General features: G+C 52.0%; 1 protein-coding gene across 8 annotated transcripts in view; it reads left to right on the forward strand.

Moving 5' to 3' along the window:
- The window catches only part of ACACA (acetyl-CoA carboxylase alpha), a 138,129-nt gene extending 121,324 nt beyond the window's left edge, over positions 1-16,805 (forward strand). For 7 of the 8 annotated variants that reach the window (XM_054208971.1, XM_054208977.1, XM_054208970.1 and 4 more), the window contains 4 exons: positions 8,540-8,694; positions 9,443-9,613; positions 12,766-12,902; positions 14,265-16,804. In XM_054208971.1, the coding sequence (XP_054064946.1) occupies positions 8,540-8,694; positions 9,443-9,613; positions 12,766-12,902; positions 14,265-14,391 (590 nt within the window). In that variant the 3' untranslated portion in view covers positions 14,392-16,804. Of the gene's footprint in view, positions 1-8,539; positions 8,695-9,442; positions 9,614-12,765; positions 12,903-14,264 lie in introns of all 8 variants that reach the window. The other variant, XM_054208976.1, reaches the window with a different exon arrangement.
- The last annotated feature ends 3,717 nt before the right edge of the window (positions 16,806-20,522 follow it).

Here is a 20,522-nt window from a genome sequence, read left to right on the forward strand (position 1 = left end):
TGTTGCTGCGTGAGAGAGTGGGTGCGGGGACCCAGGCGGATGGATGTGCTGTTCCGTCTGCCTGTGTCTGCTGGAGTTCAAACCCAGTTTTAATGGCTGTAGTTGCAGCAAGGAGATTCTTTTCACAAAACCTCACTTTTGACCTACGTTAGACTTGTCAGTGTCCCTTTAGGAGCAAACGGTTAGCGTGACTACAGCAAATTGTGGAGACCCAGCAGAGGGTCCCAAATGGTGCTCTCCTGAGGTGTTTCACACTTCATGGGGTAAAGGCGGCAGTCAGGGTTCCCAGCTGCACCTCCTGGGGGGGTTTCCACCTCCGCGGCCCATGCAGGAGAGCTGCCCCCCTGTGCGAGTCTCCGGGGGAAGGAGAAATCAGATGGGTGGCTGGAGCAGGCGAAGTGCTGCGCAGTCAGCTCAGGTCCGTGCAGATAAATGGCGCTACGGCGGGAGCGCGGTTTCCAAGAGTATTTACCTTTGCTCCAGCCCTGGCTCTGCCGACAAACCAACCAACCTACTGCCTCCGCAAAGAAACGGAGTCCTCTGTGCGGGGCTGCCGGGTGAATCCTTTCCCAGGAGCAGAGTCACTGGCTGCGGACAAAGAGGCTCCTGGAGTGTTTAAATCCTGAAGCGGTGGAGGAAGTTGGGGAGCAGAGAACATGAGCTTAGTCCCCGTTGGGTGGCCCTTCCAGAGGGTCTGTCACCTGAGGTGGGTGCGGGACACCTGCAGAGCACCCTTGAATTACACCGGTGGGACCTGCACCAACATCCCTGGAAAAAAGTACCGGGAGAAAAGAGGGGATACAGTTTTCTGCCAACAGTCTCAAAAATCCAACCGTGAGCTATGTGAGGAGGCAGCAGCCTGTTCAGGGTTTTTTTCCCCCCTCTTCCTCTACAGGGTAATTACTCCCAGCAAACTCCATACACTTTAATTAAAATGACTGCAACACAAGAGCAAGTCACTTACAACTGTACATACAGAGAGCTCTAAAAGCTTCAGTCACTGATAAGCATCTCACTTAGATGGCTCGTAATTGCTCCCAACATCGGGCGATCATTGCTGTTGTTTTGCCACTAATTCCGTACCATAGCAGGAAAGCCAAGATTGCAGGACACAGTGAATTGCATAATTTTTTTTTTTTTTTTTTTTTTTTTTTTTGCTGGTTTTCTTTCTGGCCAATTTAAAATTTGTCAAAGTCGGTCTTCTTCTGGATCACTGCCCTTTGATATTTCGCGCACTCCATTTGCCACAAACAAGCCGCAGGGCCGCAGTTCATGCTGACTCCAGCAGAAGCAGAGAAAGCTCCATTTATCTTACACTGCCTGCTGAATTCTTACTCATTAGCTGGGGGTTCACTGCCTCTCTTTAACCCCTGAATGGCTGTCATCCCTCCCTGGAGCTGCTGAGAGCGGGGAGAAGGGACCTGCTCGCGCCTGTTGCAGAGGGTGGGAAGCGGGTGGCCGCGCTCCCATCCCAGGCGTCTTCACGCACTGGGGTTGGACTTGCGACTGGGGAGCGGGAGAGCAGCGAAGGCTGGCAGATATTGAATAATTTGACATAAATCTGTTCATTATCAATTCTCCAGCGCAATTGCTGAAATGTTGATTAGCCCCCGTGTTTTATTAAAATGTCACTCAGGGTTTGTGCTATCACAAACCAGTGAACGGTGCGGAGCAGAGGGCGAGGAAGGGAAGGATGGCCCTTCTCCTGCCCAAGAGCAGATGCCACGCTGAGGAGGTGCGCAAGGAGAGTGGTGGCTGCCTAGAAATGTAGGAGCAATTCATATGGTAAGGCTCAGGCTGGAGTTAAAAATATGGAGATTCAATTTTACTTTATTTATTTATTACAATTAGAGTAGAGCATTTAGGAATGGAATAAAAAGTAACTTTGTCCTGTAGATTCTGAGCGTGTAATGTCTCAGATGCATGGTGTAATGTACGCAAAAATTCGGTGGAATATGAATGAAAGGAATGGCAAAATGGCTCCAGCAAGAGTGAGATTGGATATTCAATTTTCACATTTCTCCTCTCAGGTATTTATCTCATAGTAAAAGGGAAGCATCTGTTCATCGCCTGGTATATGTTGTAATAGCGTGAATATCTTCGGCTGATCCTATGAAATAGTTGCCCATGTGCTGACATGCATCTTTGATTTTATTTGGAATTAGATGCCCATTTTGCATTTGCCTGTATACACTGTACAAGGTGCGGGGCGGGGGGGAAGCATACAGCATTTTGGGAAGTGGGAGGCACCCAGGTAGTCTGTGCTGCTGGCTTCTGACTTGCTTCGCACTTTAGTTGGGTAAAGAATGTGCCAAACTTTTAATTCCCAAATAATGAGTGAAGACTCAAGCATTGAACCCACAAACTCCCCTTTAGCACAGCAATTCCTCCTGCAAATAAACGTGCTGGGGGCGGGGGGAGCAGAACGGAACCCGCAGGTCCCTCTTGGCCCCAGCTGTGCCACTGCGGACAGCCTGGCTTCTTGAGTGGCTGAAAACTTCCATCCTGTGACCTGTCTCGTTCCAAGCTTTAGCTTGGAAAGGTGGATTGCAGCTCTAAAGTCTAGTAATTCTTTTTTTTTGGAGGGGGGGGGGTTGTTTGTTCGGTGTTGTAATTAATCAGCGTGCTGGTTGTTTTCTTGAGCAACAACTAAGAAAAATGCTGCTGTTGCGATTCCATCTCTCATGAAGTCTTGGACAAATGCAGTGAGTGGTTTTAACTTTGTCTTTTTAGGCAATTCTGATTCCCAGTAACTGCTTCTATATGCAAGTGCTGCTGCATTTAAATTGTTGTTAATTCACAATCATGAGTCTAAAAGAGCGAGTACTGCTTTCTGTCAGCTCCCTCATGACAATTGGCATCTTGAATATCCTCCCAGGAGGGCTGTAGATGTTTTCCCCAAAACAGGAATTTTTTGGAATTACATACCTGCCACGCTTTGCCCGTTTGCTCTGATGCCAGGGTGAGGCCTCAGGGGCAAAGAGTTGGAAAGGACAAGGGTGGAACATCACGCGGTGCAGTTGTACAAGGATATTTCAAGCCCGTGTCATGAGCATGTGTGACCTTCGCTGCTATTTCATATTGCACCTTTATAACATAAATCCTACTGAATATTTAGTGAAGCAATTACAAGCAGTCTCATTTAAAGAAACACGCGACAATCCAAAAATGCCTGTCTCTCCAGGGACGTGAGTGGCTCTGGGTGACCTTCCTTCTCCCCTCTGGAGCGGCTCCTTCCAGCTGGGGTGGGAGATGCGTTGCCTGGGCAGCCCGGACACGGTTGGCATTCTTGCTGTCTTTGCTGAATTTTTATCTGGCAAGAGCTTTGTTAAAGGCAGAGGATGAGAAGGTGAGATTCAAGTAGGAGGATTGTTGTTGCAGGTGTGGATATTAGGCACAACATTCATAACCAGGGTTAAAATGGACATTTAATGATGTCATTGGATGCAGAGTAACTGCTGTACTTCTCCAGAGTTCATTTCCTAAGGACCCTTCCAACACATGCTGTGGTGGGATTTAACTGCTCTGCTGAAAAGAGTGGCCACAAGCAGATGCCAAGATAAATTTAACTTAATGCGGGCTTTTTGGTGTTACCTGAGTGGAAAAAAAAAATCCCCCAATTTGCCTGTAGTAATTGTAACATTGAGGTAATCGGTCGTTATTAGTGCTCCTTTGTAGTCTGGTAAGATAGGACTATTTATGTTGTAAAAGTCATCTTTGAGAATCAGAGCTGTGGGGTCATTTGCCAGGGTCAAATGTGTGTGAGCAACTAAGGTCTGGATGGTGGCACCAGAGGAAGGGTGGCCTGGATGGCCTCTGGTCTCTGTGGTGGTGGGTCATGGGCACGTCCTCGACCTCCCGCTCAGAGGAGGTGGCTTGTTGCTGTGGCCGGGGAACAAAGCAACTGTGTCTTTGTCCCCTAGCAGGAGCCACCACTGTCCCTGCTGTGATGGGCTGGAGCCTGGGCTGAAGCTTTGCCCGACTCTCAGTGTGCGGCGTCTGAGAGTGAGCGTGGAGACCATCGCCGCAAATCAGCAGGGTCAGAGGCTTCGATGCTGGGCTTTGCCCAGGTCTTTGAGTGCATGTTTGAGGAAGAGGCAAGAAAATGGACAAGTAAATGCTTGGCTGTGCTGTGGCTGTGTGCTGAAGGTGAGGGAGAAAATCCCACATTTTAGCAGCTTAGAAACCATAAACCATCAAATTGATTCAGAAGCTGCCTGGCTTTCTGCAATCAGAGGGAACCTACAATAACATTTCTTGAAGTCATTTTGTCTAACCTGTTAAACTGGTCATATTTAAAAAAAGCACTTTGCTACTAAATGTTATGGGAAGACGTGATTCATGGTCCTGCTGAGCCATTTCCGTCTGGCAGGAACTTTATTAAAGGCAGCCCTGCCACCACAGCCGGCAGCAGCCACTGCAGGACACTGCGCTGGGGACGCTCCCTCTGCCATGGGAGGGACGCTCGGGGACGCCGCTTCCTTCACAGGAGACTTTTTGTTTAACAGGGCACAAATCAAAACAGTTTAGACGTTGCTTTCCCTGCCATGATGCTTCCCCTTAACTTTTGGAGAGGAGTATAAATTGATATTCGGTATCAGAGCGCTTTACGGGAGAGGCCTCTGCCTGGATTTATGGCGGCAGCTTTTCCATTTGTCTGTGCAGGGAGGGTGACTGCTCTGAAGCCTTCCTCCATGGTGACGGGCTGTACTGCACGCCCGCACGTCCCTGCCGTAGCGGCGCTTCCCCGCGGGGTGGGCAAAGGGCTTGGTTTGGCAAGCGTAGATCTTGGCATTTACTCTTCTGGGTCCTGCTAGCCCCCACTAATCAATAGAGAAACAAAAAAATAGAGAAGCAGGTCTGGGGGCCTGTTCCGGGCTGTAGCACAGGGAAGAAAGCATTTGTCACCCCAAAAGCCAGGCTGTGGCAGCTGGTGTCACCCCACGGCAGAGATGGACACAGGGCAGGGGGTGGACAATGGGGGACAGAGGCAGGCGCAAGCTCCCAGCTTCCTCCAGGAAGCATTTGGGGACATTTTGGGTGAAATACTTTTTACATGTGGTTTTAAATTAGTTTTTGTAGGTTTTGAGTGGAGGGTTTTAGCAAGGACACATCTCTTGCCTGTTGTTGATGAGGAATTTTTGCAGGGCGAAGGGCGTTTTGGCAAGACCCTGATCACTGCTCTTTCGACCTCAGAAGAGACGCTCTAATTTGGTACCCCCGATGTTGTTGCTTCCCCAGGGCGTTTTTTTCAAGTCGTTTAAGCTGAGGGCGTCTGATCCCCCAGTTTTGCTGGGGATCAAAAAAAGAACAAGGAAAAGACCATAGAATGGAGACGTCGTGGTACATTTACCACTGCGGGTAGGCTTTGAAGGTGTTGAGAGCCGGATTAAGACATTTACCGGCCTCTTCCGATCATGCCAATGGCTGTGATCATACCGGCACTATATATAGATACAAGCATACTTGGAGACCGCAGAGCAAACTGCAATCCAAGATAAATGTGACATTTTATGGCACTTAGAGTGCTGCCTTAGAAAGTGTCCTGTGCTGCCTGCCAAGTTAGGAAGGTCACACGTGTTCTTTCTTCCTTTAAATTGTCGTCTTGTCTTACCTGCATGCCCCACCTGCATGCCAAAACCCTCCACGCTTGGTGTTTGCATTGTAATGTGGCCATTTCCGAGTGCTGCTTCTTTTGTTTCTCTATTGATTAGTAGCCGATCCATACCTAGAGGTCTATAATGTTCCTATGATTTAAACTTTAACAGTTTCATTAACTGTCAAGTACCTTTAGAGCAAAGGAATCCCATATTTTATCTCCTCTCTCCTTACCAGTCTAAGATTTGTGGAAGGAGACTTCTTTTTCCGAGAAATAAATAAATAAAGCCCCAGCTTTCTGAAAAACCCTGAGGCCTCAAGATCTGACTAGGAAAGAAAGAAAACCATTCCAAGATATTTAATTGTACAGGGGGCTTACAGGATTGATCGAGAGCTTAGCTTTTTACAATAGTCCAGTGAATAAGAAATGCTCCTGACAAACGATCGATGATGGGATAATCACTCTTTATCCCCCCTCCTCATTGTTACCTTCTTTCTTCCAGGAGAACAGGGTTCAGAAGTCAAAAATCTTTATAGACGCTGCTTTTAAATTAAGCAGAAAATAGACATTGACATATTTGTTAATCTCACCTAAATCATTACTGGGCCTGGCTGGTTTGACTGTACACGGCGAGTGTGGCAGATCGGCCAGAATACATGAGCGTTACTGCCTTAAGTGCATGCGTTGCCATTTAAAACACAGAGGTGTAGGAGCCTGGGAATTTAACATGGATAAATATAGATAATTTTTTATTCTGAAGGTTATAAGAGTAGCTTCTCTTAATTAAAACCTTCTTACTAGCATTGGAAAGGTTAGGTAACATTTATATTGGTAGGCTCATAAAAACATTCCTTCCCTAGAAAGAGCCATGGTATGGCTGGCCCGTGGCTTGTGTGCTCAAGGAAAGAGTAGAAGCATCGTGCAAATGCAGTGATGCTTTTCCCGAGACACCCTCAGCTTCCAGCAGTCCTGTGGTTTAGAGGCTTCTCGAGAGCAGGTTTGTATCGTCATCGTTGTGCTTAGAAGCCCGTGATGGACTTTACTTGCGTGAATTTGATGGCTTTCTGTGAGCCGCTTTGTACTTTAGGGACTCGGGGCCTCCTGTGGCAGTGAGTCTACCATTTGATTGTGCACTGTGTGAGTGTTCCCTCTTGTTGGGGTTTTTGTAGAGCTGCTGCCTGCTGATTTCATCTGGTTTTGTTGGAAGGTACTTGGATTGCTCTGGCTTCCTGCTGTTTCCAGACTGGACCGTGGCCAGGGAGCTGCTGAGAACCCCCATGGCTCAGCTGTCCTCCTGCCTCTCCCCAGCCATCACCTTCCACGTCACCCAGCCTGGCAGTGTGGCAGTTTAACAATAGGTGTTGATGTAATGGTAGATGTTGTGTTTAATCCCATTGACGTTCCTTCACAAATGATAAAGATTAGAACCAAGGAAAGCTTGGCGGTGGTCACACACCACAAAATGCAGTCATGACACTCAGGCTACAAGGAAAGGAGCGTTGTCCTCCAGCTGGATCACGGTGCCGGCTTTCATTCCAGGTTCTCCAGTTGACTTCTTGTGCTACTGGGCAGGACACCTCTTTGTTGTAGGTCTCAGCTCCCCTCTGCACACTGAAGAGCAATCGTGCTTGCATGTCTCCCGGGCGCATGGGAGGTTATATTAACATTTGAATGGGAGGTGCCCTAGGACAGTTGAATGTTACAGCCCACCAGGGCTTGGAGCAAGACTCCTCCATGACCCGGCTTCAGATTGCCAGCGACCTCGGCTTTAACAGGGGAGGCGGGATGGGAGGCAGCTGTCTCTGAGGCCCTGAACTTGCAACCAGAGCTTCTGGTGTGGGTGGGAGGTTAAAAAACGGCACAATTCAGCAGAGTATCCAGTACCATATAATTTGGCTCAGATTGCAATCTTTGCTTAAATTGAACTAAGATTGGCTCTAAATACTCTGCCTCTGCATAAGGGCCTCTTGCACGTGTGTCGGTGAGGCCATGTAGGAGAAGCATTGACCTGCTTCTGGACCAACTTTGACCTGGTGTAAATTACTACAGGTTCAGGGGAGGGTTGCGCTTATGATTACACTCCCTGTGGCCTGTTACAGGGGGAAGAGGGGATTTATATTCTCAGTTTGATGAAGGGGCAGCTCGGGGAAGGAGTTCTGCTGCGGGGAGCGGCAGGACCTGCCACGTGCCTCCACAGCACCATGTATTTCCCCTTGCCTGGCTTAGTCCGGTCAGGCAATTCCGAAATTAATCAGAAACTGTTTAATGCATGTTTTTGTTTTAATCAAAGTTAATTTTATCTGAGCTGAATGCTTTAAAATAAATTAAAAATTATGAACTCCACAGGACATTATCTTCTTGACACAGTTTTATTCTTGTCCATCCGTGATTGGGACTCGTGTGCCGATCGCTGTTAAACTGAATGTGAGCGGTTTTGGCATCTCTAGCATAACTTGTATGTTTTCCCTAATGAGGCAGTGGCTCTAACAGCTGCTGGCAGGAACCAGCCTGTAGGAGAACTTGAAATTGTCTAGGTGGTTTTACATTGTCCATGTTTCTTGCTAAATGAACTGCGTGTTGGGACATTACTCTTTTTTAGGAGTAAGTCCAGTAAATGTCACTTAATTGATGGCTCAGCTCATTGGCATTTAAATGGAATAGAGTTTCCATGGTGAAAACTCCTTTGAAGATCTTGCCTGAATATTGGTGGCAGGAAATCTGGGCTGGAACACTTAGATTTGAGGCAAGGCTCTGCTTGGCGTTGCTGGGAGCTGATGATCTGGTGTTTGCCCTGGCCAAATGCAGTCTGGGTTTCACCTGTGTGCAGGAACAGAAGGAACCTCCATTCTCCCTCTGGGCTGTCCAGAGCTGCCTTTCCTCTGAGCACCCCTCGCTTTGCCCTGCCAAAGGTCTCTGACGCATGGCTGTGCCTGGTTGCAGGTACCCCCGAGCTGAGCCCCGCCGACCGAAAGGAGCTGGAGACCAAGCTAAAGGAGCGGGAGGAATTCCTGATCCCCATTTACCACCAGGTAGCCATGCAGTTTGCAGACTTGCATGACACGCCCGGCCGGATGCAGGAGAAGGGTGCCATAACCGTGAGTATCGGCGAGCTTTCCCTGGGGACATCCTTGTGGGGGGTTTGGCACGTGTGGGAAATGACAGTCTGCAGTCGGGGAGGCTGCTGCTGGAGGCCTCCTGCGGGCCTGCAGATAAACCTCTGTCCCAATGACTCTTGCCACAGGAGCAAACCCTCTCCACCCACCAGCTGTTTTCTGGCCCCAGAACACAAGCACATGGTGTTTTCTAGCACCTTTACCTGATCCATGCCCATTTGAGACCCCATGTTTTCTGGGCTTCACTGGTGGACCCTTAGCCACCACATCAAACCCCCCCGAGTGCACGTTGCAGTGTGCCTGGCAGAAGGGGAAGGCAGGGAAGTGGGAAGGCAGGGAAGCCTGTACCCGTGGGGACCCTCAGCGGTGGGGAGGGCTGCCGTCGCATCAGGGTTGGAACCCTGGCCGATGGGATTCTCCTGGTTCCCTCTCCCCTTGGATGTGAGCGTCTCAGGCTGTGCTGCTCCTCTGCAGAACTTTTTGCAGGAGGGAGCAGACTTCTGGGTGACAAAGGAGGCTGGATGTAGCTTCTGGTGACTTAATGGTACAACAGGGTGGAAGTCTGCAAAGCTCAGATGTGGGAGTCTTTGTATTTCTCTCGTGCAAGTGGTATAACTAAGTATATAATGGGTGCAAGCTTTTTTTTGCCATTGGGAATAAGGCGTATATATTTCTCCAGGTAGATCTTGTCCCTCACTCATTTCTCCTTCTCCACATATGTCTTGGTCAGGACATTCTAGACTGGAAAACTTCCCGTACCTTCTTCTACTGGAGATTAAGACGTCTTCTTCTAGAAGATGTGGTCAAAAAGAAGATCCATGATGCCAATCCTGAGCTGACTGACGGGCAGATCCAGGCTATGCTGAGACGCTGGTTTGTGGAAGTTGAAGGGACAGTGAAGGTAAATGAAAACACAGTTTGACCAAGGCCATAGTTTTTCGTAGGCTTGAGCTCAGTGAAGTTCTCCCGGGTGGAGTTTGGTCTCTGTTTTTTAATCGGAATGTCCAAAAAACATTTTAGATGATGAAAGAGAACTTCTGAGGAATGTTCCGGGCCATGAGCTGTTTTATGGGAATGCTTTTTATAGCAGGCCAGAAAATCAAAATAGTTTTTTTTCCAAAGCCTGTAGCACCATTGATATGAAAATCTGAGCACCTTACAAAGATGAAGAGCGCGCTCAGCAGAGCGAGGCAGGGCAGGGTGTGGGAGGAAGGCTGCGCAGAGGTGCTGCTGTCTGGCAGAACTGGCAGCAGGAGTCCCAGGAGTCGCAACACATGCTCTATCCACCAGCCCTGAGTATCTCCCTCTCCTTGTTTCTGTGCACAGCGTGCCTAAAATAGCGCCGCGGAGCTGCTCATGTTTACAGAGGCTGTTACGGAGGAGCAGTCCTCGCTGGGCACACCGGTCCCTGCCACCCTTGGGATCCTCTGTGATGTGAAAGCAGGATTTTTATTTTATTTTCAATTATGCTTTCTTACTGAATAATACCCTCAATCCTGCTCTGTCCCACTGACAGTGAAAAGGCTGTGGGGATGCAGTGCTTGTATCCAGATATTTCGTGGGGCACATGTACAGCCAACCTACCTCATCCGCCCATCCTGCTGCTTGTGGCGCAGACCATGGCCACGCTGTTCCCCCCCTTCCCCTGGGCTGCCCTCGCCTGCCTTCCCTCTCCCCGGGCCATGAGCTCAGAGGCGGTGGGGACAGCTCGTGTGTGCCTGGCAGTCCGTCACCGTTGCTGTGTCCCAACCAGGGCAGCCCCTGCCATTCTCCTGCCAGGCGTCCCCCGGGAGGCACCGGGCTTTAACGCCGCCTGAGGCGGGGGCACGCACCGGCTGTAAAAGCCAACTGCCAGGGCCTGAGGCAGGGGGGGGTCGCTTGGCACCGTCCGCAGCCCTCGTCTGATAGCTGCGGTGAGGATTTCTTTTTTTTAATTGCGCGCCAACTCTGAAGCTGGCAATCTCCGAAGAGCAATCTCTGGAGCTGCTCTCAGGTTGTTTTTGTCACAGTCCTCCAATCTGAGTCTTTTATTTATTTATTTCATTTCATTTCATTTCATTTTATTCTGTTCTATTTTTAAAGTCACAAACACTCAGGGGTTCCACAGAAGCAGGGCGGGGGGAAGCGTTCTCTGGAGGGCAGCAGGCTTTCCAAGGTAGTGTCTGAGCGTCTTTAAAAGCGGGCATCTCGTTAGCTAATACATTACACCAATCAAGGAGAGTTATCTTAAGCCACAATTAATCTGCTCCCTGGCATATGTTGATAGGAAAGCATCATGCTGTTTCTTAATTAAAAGCAAACGGATTAAAAATGATTAATAAGAGTATTAAATATTCTCCTAAACTAAAAGCTTTGGGATTCTTGGGTAAATCTAGCTTTACGCAGGTCTGCAACCGTAAGGCAGCTTCTTGGGGTGATTTTTTTTTTCCCTTCCCTGAAATCTTCCTAAGTGCCCTACTTTGTATGCAGGGAGCATTTCTGGCATGTCTAGGGGCAGAAGCGGGGAGCAAAACCTAACGAGTTTGAAATAATAAGAAGAAAAAACAATGAAATAAGCAAAATCTTGAGGTTGAAATGACATCGCTGTTTTAAGACAATCACATACCTAATGTTAAAGGAAAAAAAAAAAATCCTGGTTTCTTATTCAAGCATGTCAGGCAGGAGGGGGGCTGGGACAGGGTCTGCCCCTGGGGCTGCATCCCCACGGTGCCGGCTGTCGCCCGTGGGTGCAGCAGCACCTTCGGCAGCTTGTGAGAGTCTCGGGAAGAGCGAGACAATTCCTTGGACTTTGAAAACTGGTAATGAAATATATAAATAAAGGGGGAGCGGTGAGGAGGCTGATGATGCGAGTGCCGCCTTTGCGCTCCTCTCTGCTGCTGGCAAGGACGGCAGGGGGGAAAACCAGCCTTGGGAAGGCTGGGACGGTGCCGGCGGCTGTGGAGCGCAGGGATTGCTCTGCTGGGAGAGGCTGGAGGAGCCCGGGGCGTGCGATGAGTCCTGGTACGGGAGGGATTCTGCTGGCCTCCCTGCTGCTGCTCCAGGGGCTCTGCAAACACGCTCCCCCCCGCTGAGGCTTCAGTTTTGGGTGCAAACATCCATCACAGGCTTCTGCTGGGCTCTGCGCCCACGCCGGGAGGGTGCCCGCTCTGCCAGCCCCACGGCCACCGATGGCCGTACTGCAGCGAGCTCATTGTCATTCTGACTTTGACTTCTCAGTGATAACAGAGAAGGATAGTGCACCTTTAAATGACGAGCTTTGTGTTTAATTACCCAAATAAAATGACATAAATATGAATGAGTGCTAATGGCGGTACTTGCTTTTCCGGAAACCATTAACAAAACGATTCTTAAATGATTTGTAAAGAAAATGAGAGGAGAAGAGAGGAGCGAGAAGGCTATTAGGCGTCTAACACACTCCTGAATTATTATGTAGTCAACTACCTAGCAAATATCAGGTGAAATGATCTTGCAAAAGAAAAAAAGGGGGTTGTTGCCAAGATTTTTCAGGGATGTGGACACCCCGACCTCCTCTGCTGTGCACACACCGGCTGAAGGTGCTGTTGGGTTTCTGTCTGGATGAGGGATTCCGTGGATCCCATGGTTGCTGGGGGACACTGACACCGGGTCAGTCTTTCGGTGACAAGGACTTCTGGGTTCCATGACAGTTTAGCACTGGGAGAAGCCCCAGATCAGCTGCATCTCTGCGCGCCCTCCCCTCTGGGCGTCCCCTTCATATTTGGGCATCAGATCACAGAAGGAAACTGGGATTCTCCCTGGGGCCAATGCCGCCGGTCTGGTGGCCGCTGCTGGCAGCACTGCTGCCTCCGTGGTTCCCTTTAGTCCCAGTTACAGAAGGAAATGCAAAAGAAATATATCACCTTTTGACTTTTGCCAATCGTTAGTTGTGTTTATAAAAGCTGTACACCCTGGGAAAACCACGGAGGGCTCCAGCCAAATGTTTTACCCATTGCTGCCAAAAACTGCGAGTTAAATTTCGGGGACGGTGCGCGGGGAGCACCGGGACACCAGATAACAGGTGTGGTTTGTTCGCAGGCGTACTTGTGGGACAGTAATAAGGACCTGGTGGAGTGGCTGGAAAAACAGCTGACGGAAGAAGAAGGTGTTCGCTCCGTTGTGGATGAAAACATCAAATACATCTCGAGGGACTACATCCTCAAACAGATACGCAGGTAAGGCAACGACGCACGCTCTGCCCCTGCCGAACGGGGATTTTGCAAAGTTCGGCCTCTGATTGTGGCCACGCGTGCTTCCCCAGCTGAGGGAAGTGGATCCGTCAGCTCCACAGGCATTTCACGTTCATTGGCCTTTTTCTGTGGCAAGCGCAGAAGGAGCATTTGGAAATGCGGTTTCCTTTGGAAATGCAAATACAGGGGCAAACGTGGAGCTACGGTGAGACAGGGATTTGTACAAAGTCTGCATCTCCTGTTCCTCCCGCGCAGGCTGTGGGGCAGGCGCCTTGACCAAAAGCACAACCCAGCAGCATCTGATCCAGCGGTGTCCAAACCTCCCTGCCCGTGCGCGCCCTTCCCTCAGACAGGAGCCGTGAAGGGCCAGGGCAGAGAAGTTTCACCATTAATGTGTCTTTTCTCTGTTTGAGGCAGATAATGCAAAATTATTTTAGAGGGCTGCATACTGCGTGAAGCAGGGAGAGAAAGCAACTCTCTGGGCTCCTGCTATCAAAGCGGTGTGTTGACCACACTGGGCCAGAATATCCTTACGGATGATTTCCCTTTGTTTTCTTCTAGCCCCAGACTGCCCAGGCAAGCCTGTCTAGTTTCTTCTGTGCTCAATGTCATAAAATGCCCAGTTCCCTTCGATTGCTGTTCAGAACTACACCAAATAACCCCCCAGAATACTAAAACACCAGTGGAGTATCTGTTCCTCCTGCTTGTAAGAGTTACTGTGCGCATTTGCACGGACATTCATGCAGCGGAGCCAGTGAAGCCTCATGAGCTTTGCTGGACTTGAACAGATCTAATTTGGATAATTTTTTATGTCTTAAACTGGAGAATCTCTTACAGCAGCTTTGCCTCTGAGGGAGCCGGGGAGGGCACCAAACCGTGGAGTGAAGCTCCTCTGGTTTCCATGTCCCGTGTCTGACTCCGTGGAGTGTCTCGTCCCGTCATTTCCACCACTTTCTCCATCCGTGCTACAGCAGACGGGGCTCTGCCCCATCAGGGAGGGGGAGATGTGGGTGCTGTCAGCAGCCTTTGAAGGTGCTGCTGGTGGGACCAGGGCACGCTCCAGAGCTCCTGGCCTCCCCATGTCCCCCCTGGGCCCCCATGCTCCAGCCTCTCGGGATTTCAGCCTCTGGGCTGGTTGCCACCAGCAAATTGGGTGGCACGAGGGCCTCCAAGCGAGCGCAGCTCTTGCGCTGCTCACAGTCAGCTCCTGCGGGTGCCTGCCTGTCCGATCCTTCCTACAGACCCCAGATTTCCAGTCCCCCCCACCCCGGGTCTGATGGGGAGCTGTCGGACGTGCTCCGGTGCAAATGCCGGGGCTGTTGTCACTTAACTCTCGCCTCTTTCCAGCCTGGTCCAGGCCAATCCGGAGGTTGCCATGGATTCGATAGTGCACATGACCCAGCATATATCACCCACCCAGCGAGCCGAGATCGTGCGGATCCTCTCCACAATGGACTCGCCTTCTTCAACGTAAGAGCATCGATTTCCCACACTCCCCCTTGCCCGGTACAGTGGAGGAAAAAAAAAAAAAACCAACGAAGCTCAGAATTGCCCTTTGTCTGCTCGACTGCGACCACTGTACCGAGACGGGGAGGCTCAGGGAAACGCTGGAAGAGTGACATTTTTATTTTTTCAAATCAGACTGACCAGAGGAAGTGTGTTCTTTGGCCAGAGACATGAGGAAAATGTATAAACACAAGCGCCTGCGGAATTGAGTTACAGCTGTCTAACTGTACCTTATTTATTTAACAAAGCGTGACTGGACCAATGCATCAGTTCGCTGTTCAGCTGCCACCCGAAAACGCTACGGCCAGGCAATGAAGGGTGCTCCGGTACCGTGAGGTCTTGGCATAGCAAAGCAGGGGCTCGTTTAAATTCATGCCCCTGCGCCCCTGCCTGCTTCTCTTTTCACACCCCGCCGGGTAGCGGCAGCTTTGTGCTGACAAGTGCCAATGTCACCCCCCACGAGAGCGCTGCTGCAGCCGAGGACGGGCTCTGCCTCCCCGGAGCGGGTGGGAGCCCACCGTCCTCCCTCCTGGGGGCGAGCGGAGCCCACCGCCCTCTTGTCTCCATCAGCCAGTCGTGATTTGTATTTCAAACGTCTTGTCTTGTTACTCGGTAGTAGAGAAGCAGCGTTGAAGGCTGTTTGTGGGCAGGCCCTGCCTGGGCAGGCGGCGGGGAAGGCTCCTGGGCCTCCCCGGAATGCGAAGGGCAGGATTTTGGAGGTTAAATCCCCACTCGCTTTGCCTTTGTGCCCAATTCCTTTAGAACAGGTCAGTAAATTCTGTGAAAGGCCCTTCTAGGAGAAGGTAAAAGAGGAGACCAAAATGCAGCTGCTCAGCCGTTTCTGTTCTTCCTTCCCTGCTTATTTTGATGGATAACGGGCAGCCCCACTGGCACACGTACTTCATGGGAGCGGGTGGCTGAAGCAGATAGAACCTGCCAGGGTAAGGGAGGGGAAGGGACAGAGTCAAAAACACAGCTGGGGTTAGGACCACGAAGGGAAATCTCAGCTCTACCACATCTGAGCAAAGTTCTTCTCCATCGCTCACCTCTGCCCCGGCGCTGGCTCGAGCGGAGCCGCCTGTTTGTCTGGCCCTGGGAGAAGGGACCGCTGTTATTCACGTGGGAAGACGGAAATAAAAGTTATTTTTGCTTATCCCCTTCCTTAGCGCCAGCTGGCTTTTTCACTTTTTCTCCTGTTCCGGTGGTGGCTCTCGCAGCCGCTGAGGAGGGATTCTCTGGGGCGGGTGTCTGACCGGTGAGTGCGGCGTCGGCGCGGAGCTGCAGCAGCAGCGCAGGTCACCATGGGCTCACCCCGGCCCCGGCCCTGGGCTTATTTCTATATTTCTTTATTTTCGTGGCCCTCCTGACCGTGATAAAAGACCAGAGAAGCTGGAACTCTAGAGAGAAGCGTGGTCAGCCCCTCGATACTGTTACAGAACTTGGTCTAAATAGTACTGGAGAGCTTACACCAATGAGTGTCTTAAAAGTATTTCAGATTTCACAGTTCCTCTTTCAGTTTAGCATGAATCAGAAGGGATGTTTTTATGAGAGAATTAATGAATGATGATGCCAGTGCCTCACACCTGTACGGTTTCCTTCTGCGCCTGCGGTGCCACAGCTCCTGTAAAATCCCGGTGCAGCCCCGGGGGGGGTCACCGCTCGGCTCCCCGGGGACGAGCGGCGGCCATGCCATCCAAAGGACTAGCTTTTTTTTAATCGTTAAGAACCCTAATTTGATTTAAAAGACTTTTTTTTTTCCCACTAGAGCCCCCTGAACAACCCCCAAAGATGCTTTTACTTATGCCAATGTGGGCTGCAGCAGGACAGACGGAGAATGTCTCAGCCAGGCAGGACCGCGGGGGGATCACAGCGCGGGGACTCGCTGGGCTCCTGCGCTGTCACCAGGATTTCCTACGAGGTGGTGCCACAGGTCGGTCCCTTATCCGGGACATCTGCGGGTGTTCTGGGCAGTGTCCCAGCGCGCACGCTTCCGTTCCTTCTGCCTGGGGTGGGAGCTGTCGCTGCCGAAGTCTCTCCTCTGCCGGGCAAGGGCAGAGCCCTCCGTGTCGGTGTTACGGGCACGGGGCCGGGCTCCACTTCAGCTGGGGGAGAAGTAGCTCCAAAAAACCCCAGCCATGAGCTAACACCGGAGCTGGTCTGAACTCAAGGTCCAGCACGAGCCCTGGGGAGGTCCAGACCTGCAGAAGCGCCGTGGCAGCGTCACCGGCCCACGTCCCGGCCGTTCTTCCCAGTGCCGCGGTGCCGGGGCGGTCACCCAGCGGGGCGGGGGTGGCGAGGATACCACCCTCGGTACGTACGGTTCTCGCTGGTGCTGAAGAGTTTCACTTACCTCAATTTCTTTTAATAAAAAGAATGAATTACATCGCTGTTGCCAGGAGTGGAAATCTGTCACCCCTTGTCCCGCGCCCCTCGGGGAGCTCGGCTTCTCCCCGAGGCAAGAGCAGGAGTTCCGCGCGGCACCGCTCCGGTGGCTGCCGGGAGGATGGAGCCTTGGCTGGGCTGTGCCCTGGGCTGCTGGGGCTCCTCCCAAAGCCAGCCTCTCGCCAGGCCCTGCTGCTGCTCTCGTTCTGCCCCGGGTCGGGCTCTGCAGATGTTCGAAATAACCCTCCTGAGCTGTGCCCCCGCGGGGCAAAGCCCGTCCCGACACTGCGGCCGGCCGGAGAAAAGCAGCGCTCACAAACCGGGCACGAGTTTTTACCTTTCTCCACGCTCCGTCATGGCTGCGTCGCGTCCCCGGCAGCGGGAGGAGCCGCGGGTGCAGAAGGAGCAGCTCCTCGTCCCCCCGCGGGCTCCGGTCTCTGCCCAACGCGCCAAGCGCAGCTCCCAGCCCGCAGCCGCCGTCCCAGTGAGGCACGGGGGCGGTTTCTTGTCTCCTGTAACACGACAGTGGCCGAACCAAGCAGAAAGGAAACCCCCAGCCCCAGCGGTTGCCTCTGAGGGTGGTGGGAGACGTTCCACGAAGCCTGTCCCTGGCAGGAGGCCGCAGCGGGGGACGGCAGCAGCGGGAGAAGCTGGAAACGGACCCCCAGGACCTTTGGCCGAGGGATGTCCCCTGGTGACACGGGGGCTCGGCACAACCCGGCGCCTCCCAGGTGTTCCCCACATGAGCGCTGAGTGTCAGAGGGACGTGTCAAACGGGAGCACTTTGGCAAAGCCGGTTATTTCGGTTATTTCTCACACATTTCTCAAACCGGAATCCTGAGAGTTAAAAACATAAATCACCTTAACAAACAGAATATAACTGGGGGGGGGATGAGAGGCCGGACCCTACTGAACTCCAGAAACGCATTTAAAACTCTTTAGCCTAAAATATCTACATATTAAAACGCCAAGAAAAGAAGTACCAAAGCTGTAAGCTCTCAAAAGCCCAAGATCAAAGTGCCATCATCTTTTAATGTAAACCTTTTGTTGCATCAACAGTCTTAAGAGGGATGAGAGACATCAAAATAAAAACTGAGACAAACTGTGGCTTTGTAGCTGTTTTTTTGTTTTAGTCTCTTCTCTCAATTTGGGCCATGAAATAGGTCAGCTCCATTACTGATCAGCCTTCCCACAAATATTTAAAACAAATTGAATTGCACACCCAATACCCATCACAATTACGCCAGGCACAATAACTAAATTAGCAATTCAACAAAATAATTGGAAATGCGATTCTCTCTATTCCACAGCCTCCCTCAGGGGTTTGGCCGATCTATGGGGGGAAAACTCTGCTTTACTAATTCTGCAGCTAATTAGAGACACACTTGTAAATGAAGTTGTTTGTCTGAAAGTTGAAATTCTTTGCTATTGTGGGGCTGGGGAGGGCGGGGGGGGGATTAACACAACCCCTCTGTCCCCCCATCGCACCCGTCATTCCCCAATACACCAGCTCGTCGCTGTGCAATGGCTTGCAAAGGTGCAGTGCCCGGTTGTGGAGGTACTAATTAGCCGCTGTATCATGAATTAATAAAGAATTAATATTCTGGTTGGGGGGGGGGGGGGATATCTCGCTTTCTGTTAATTGACAGCATTAGGAAAACTTAGCGGAAATCATCCTGGTTATCTCTGCCCTTATTAAACAGCGCTGGGAGCTTCCGACCATCCCACGGCCCTGCAACATCGGCCGCAATCGCTCGGAACCTGCCGGAGCCACCAGAGCTGCTGTGGGGCCACCGGCTCCCGGCGGGGACGGGGACAGGCAGGAGCTGCCCCAGTTCACCCAGACCGGGGGGTGCTGGTGTCCGGCCTCCCCCTCCCCGGCCTCTGTGCCCCCCCGGGGGCTGCAGGGCCGGGGCTGTCCCTGGGGCCCTGCAAGGTGCCACCAGCGCAGGGCGAGTGATGGCAGAGCCACCAGGGCCCCGCGCTGGCCCCGGGCTGGGCGCTGCCGGGAGCCTCCCGGGGGTGACTCCGCTGGTCCCCGGGGATCGCACAGGCTGCACCTTCTCCCGCAGCCAATTCAAATCCAGGCGAGGGAGCGTTTCTGTGCCAGGAATCAAGCGCTGCCCGCGCCAGCGAGGTCAGCGGATGAAACAGGGGCCGCGTAAGCTGCCGCTGCCGGGCCGGGCTCTCCCCGAGCATCGCGCTGCCCAGGTGGGGGTGGCAGGGGGAAAAGCCTGCTTACACACTGATAAGTAAATTCAAAAGCATGCTTAGCAGGGCTTTGACTCTTATCTCTTCAAACAATACGAACGAGAAGTTATCACATTTAAAGTGTTTCATATTACCCTTTTAACATCACATCCCGCTCTCCCACAAAAAAAAAAAAAAAAAAAAAAAATAGATCAAGAGCCCGGGTGCTACAACATTAAAGGACACAGAGGTTGGGTGGGACATGGCGGGGGGGCACAGTGGCAGCAGGTACCACAGGACCCTGAGCGCAGCCCCAAACGCAGGGCGGAGAACACTCCAGCGCAGCAAACCCCAACGTGGGGACACGGATTTTTCTGTGAAACATCCTTAATGCCCGCTCCGACAGCGCAAGCAGCATGAAGCCATTCCACCGACACAAACTTTGGAAGCAGCTAATTTACTCCCCTTGATGCCTTTCAGAACTGTGGTTATTAAACCATGAGATTTTAATGCTGCTGGAAGGCCGCACGGCTTTGCTGCCGCTCAGACAACACCGCAGGTACAGCTCCGGGGGTGGGACAGGCGGCTCGGTCTGAGGGTTGTACGACGCGGTGCGGTGAAAGGTGCCCCTGTGTTGCGCTGGGTTCTGCCCATTGCGGGGGAGCCGGAATTGCTGGGGTGGGGGACGGAGGGGACAGGACGTGGCAGGGCCGGGCTTTGCCATGGAAGATGGTTACACCCAGAGGACCGTAAGAGCTGGGGAGCCCTGTGGCTCTGCACTGGAGCAGCCCGCTGACAGGTGTCACACAAACCAAATGAACTGGCTCGCTAATGAACGCAGGATTAACTCATCACAACCTGGGCCAGGTGTCCTACCAACACCGCCCTTCCCTGGAGACATGGCCCCTTTGGCCTCCTGACTCCCCCCAGGAGAGCTGGGCATCGCTGCCAGGCTCTTCGCAGGACGGAAGGTCATCAGCAGGCTGCCGAAATAGAAAAGGTGGCAGAGAGGAGCCAACGGTGACATTCAGCTTGTTTCTACCTGGCAAATTTTGACCGGAGCGCTGTGAGCTGGAGGGGACGGGAGAAATCGATGTGCTTCCCCGAGAGCTGCAGCTCCTGCTTCACCGCAAGCGAGCAGACAGATTTATTCATCCATGATAGGCATGTTCTCCACGCAGAGTCAATACTCACCTTGGCACTTATTTTCTAAAGCCAAGAAAAAAAATGCTCCGTTCTTGCACAGGGCAGGGAGCCTGCCCTGAGCGAGGGGGCCGGGGCACTGGCTCCTTGCCCGAGGGAACCATTTCGGTACCCGGTAACTGGCCCCTCACGTCGCACTGCACCGGGATGGCCCCAGGTGTGGGGGGGGAATTCAGTCAGAACTCCACCCGTACACAGGTGCCCTTTTTTGCCCTGCTTTTAAACCCAGGGTTCACCCAGCAACCATGGCTGAAGCCACGTCTCTGCAGCGGAGCCGGTTCTGCCTTGGCGTGGTGGAGCCTTTGCTCCGCACAACACTGGAGG

The sequence above is a fragment of the Rissa tridactyla genome, chromosome 7 (assembly GCF_028500815.1).
Source record: "Rissa tridactyla isolate bRisTri1 chromosome 7, bRisTri1.patW.cur.20221130, whole genome shotgun sequence".
In the NCBI taxonomy this organism is placed as follows: Eukaryota; Metazoa; Chordata; class Aves; order Charadriiformes; family Laridae; genus Rissa; species Rissa tridactyla.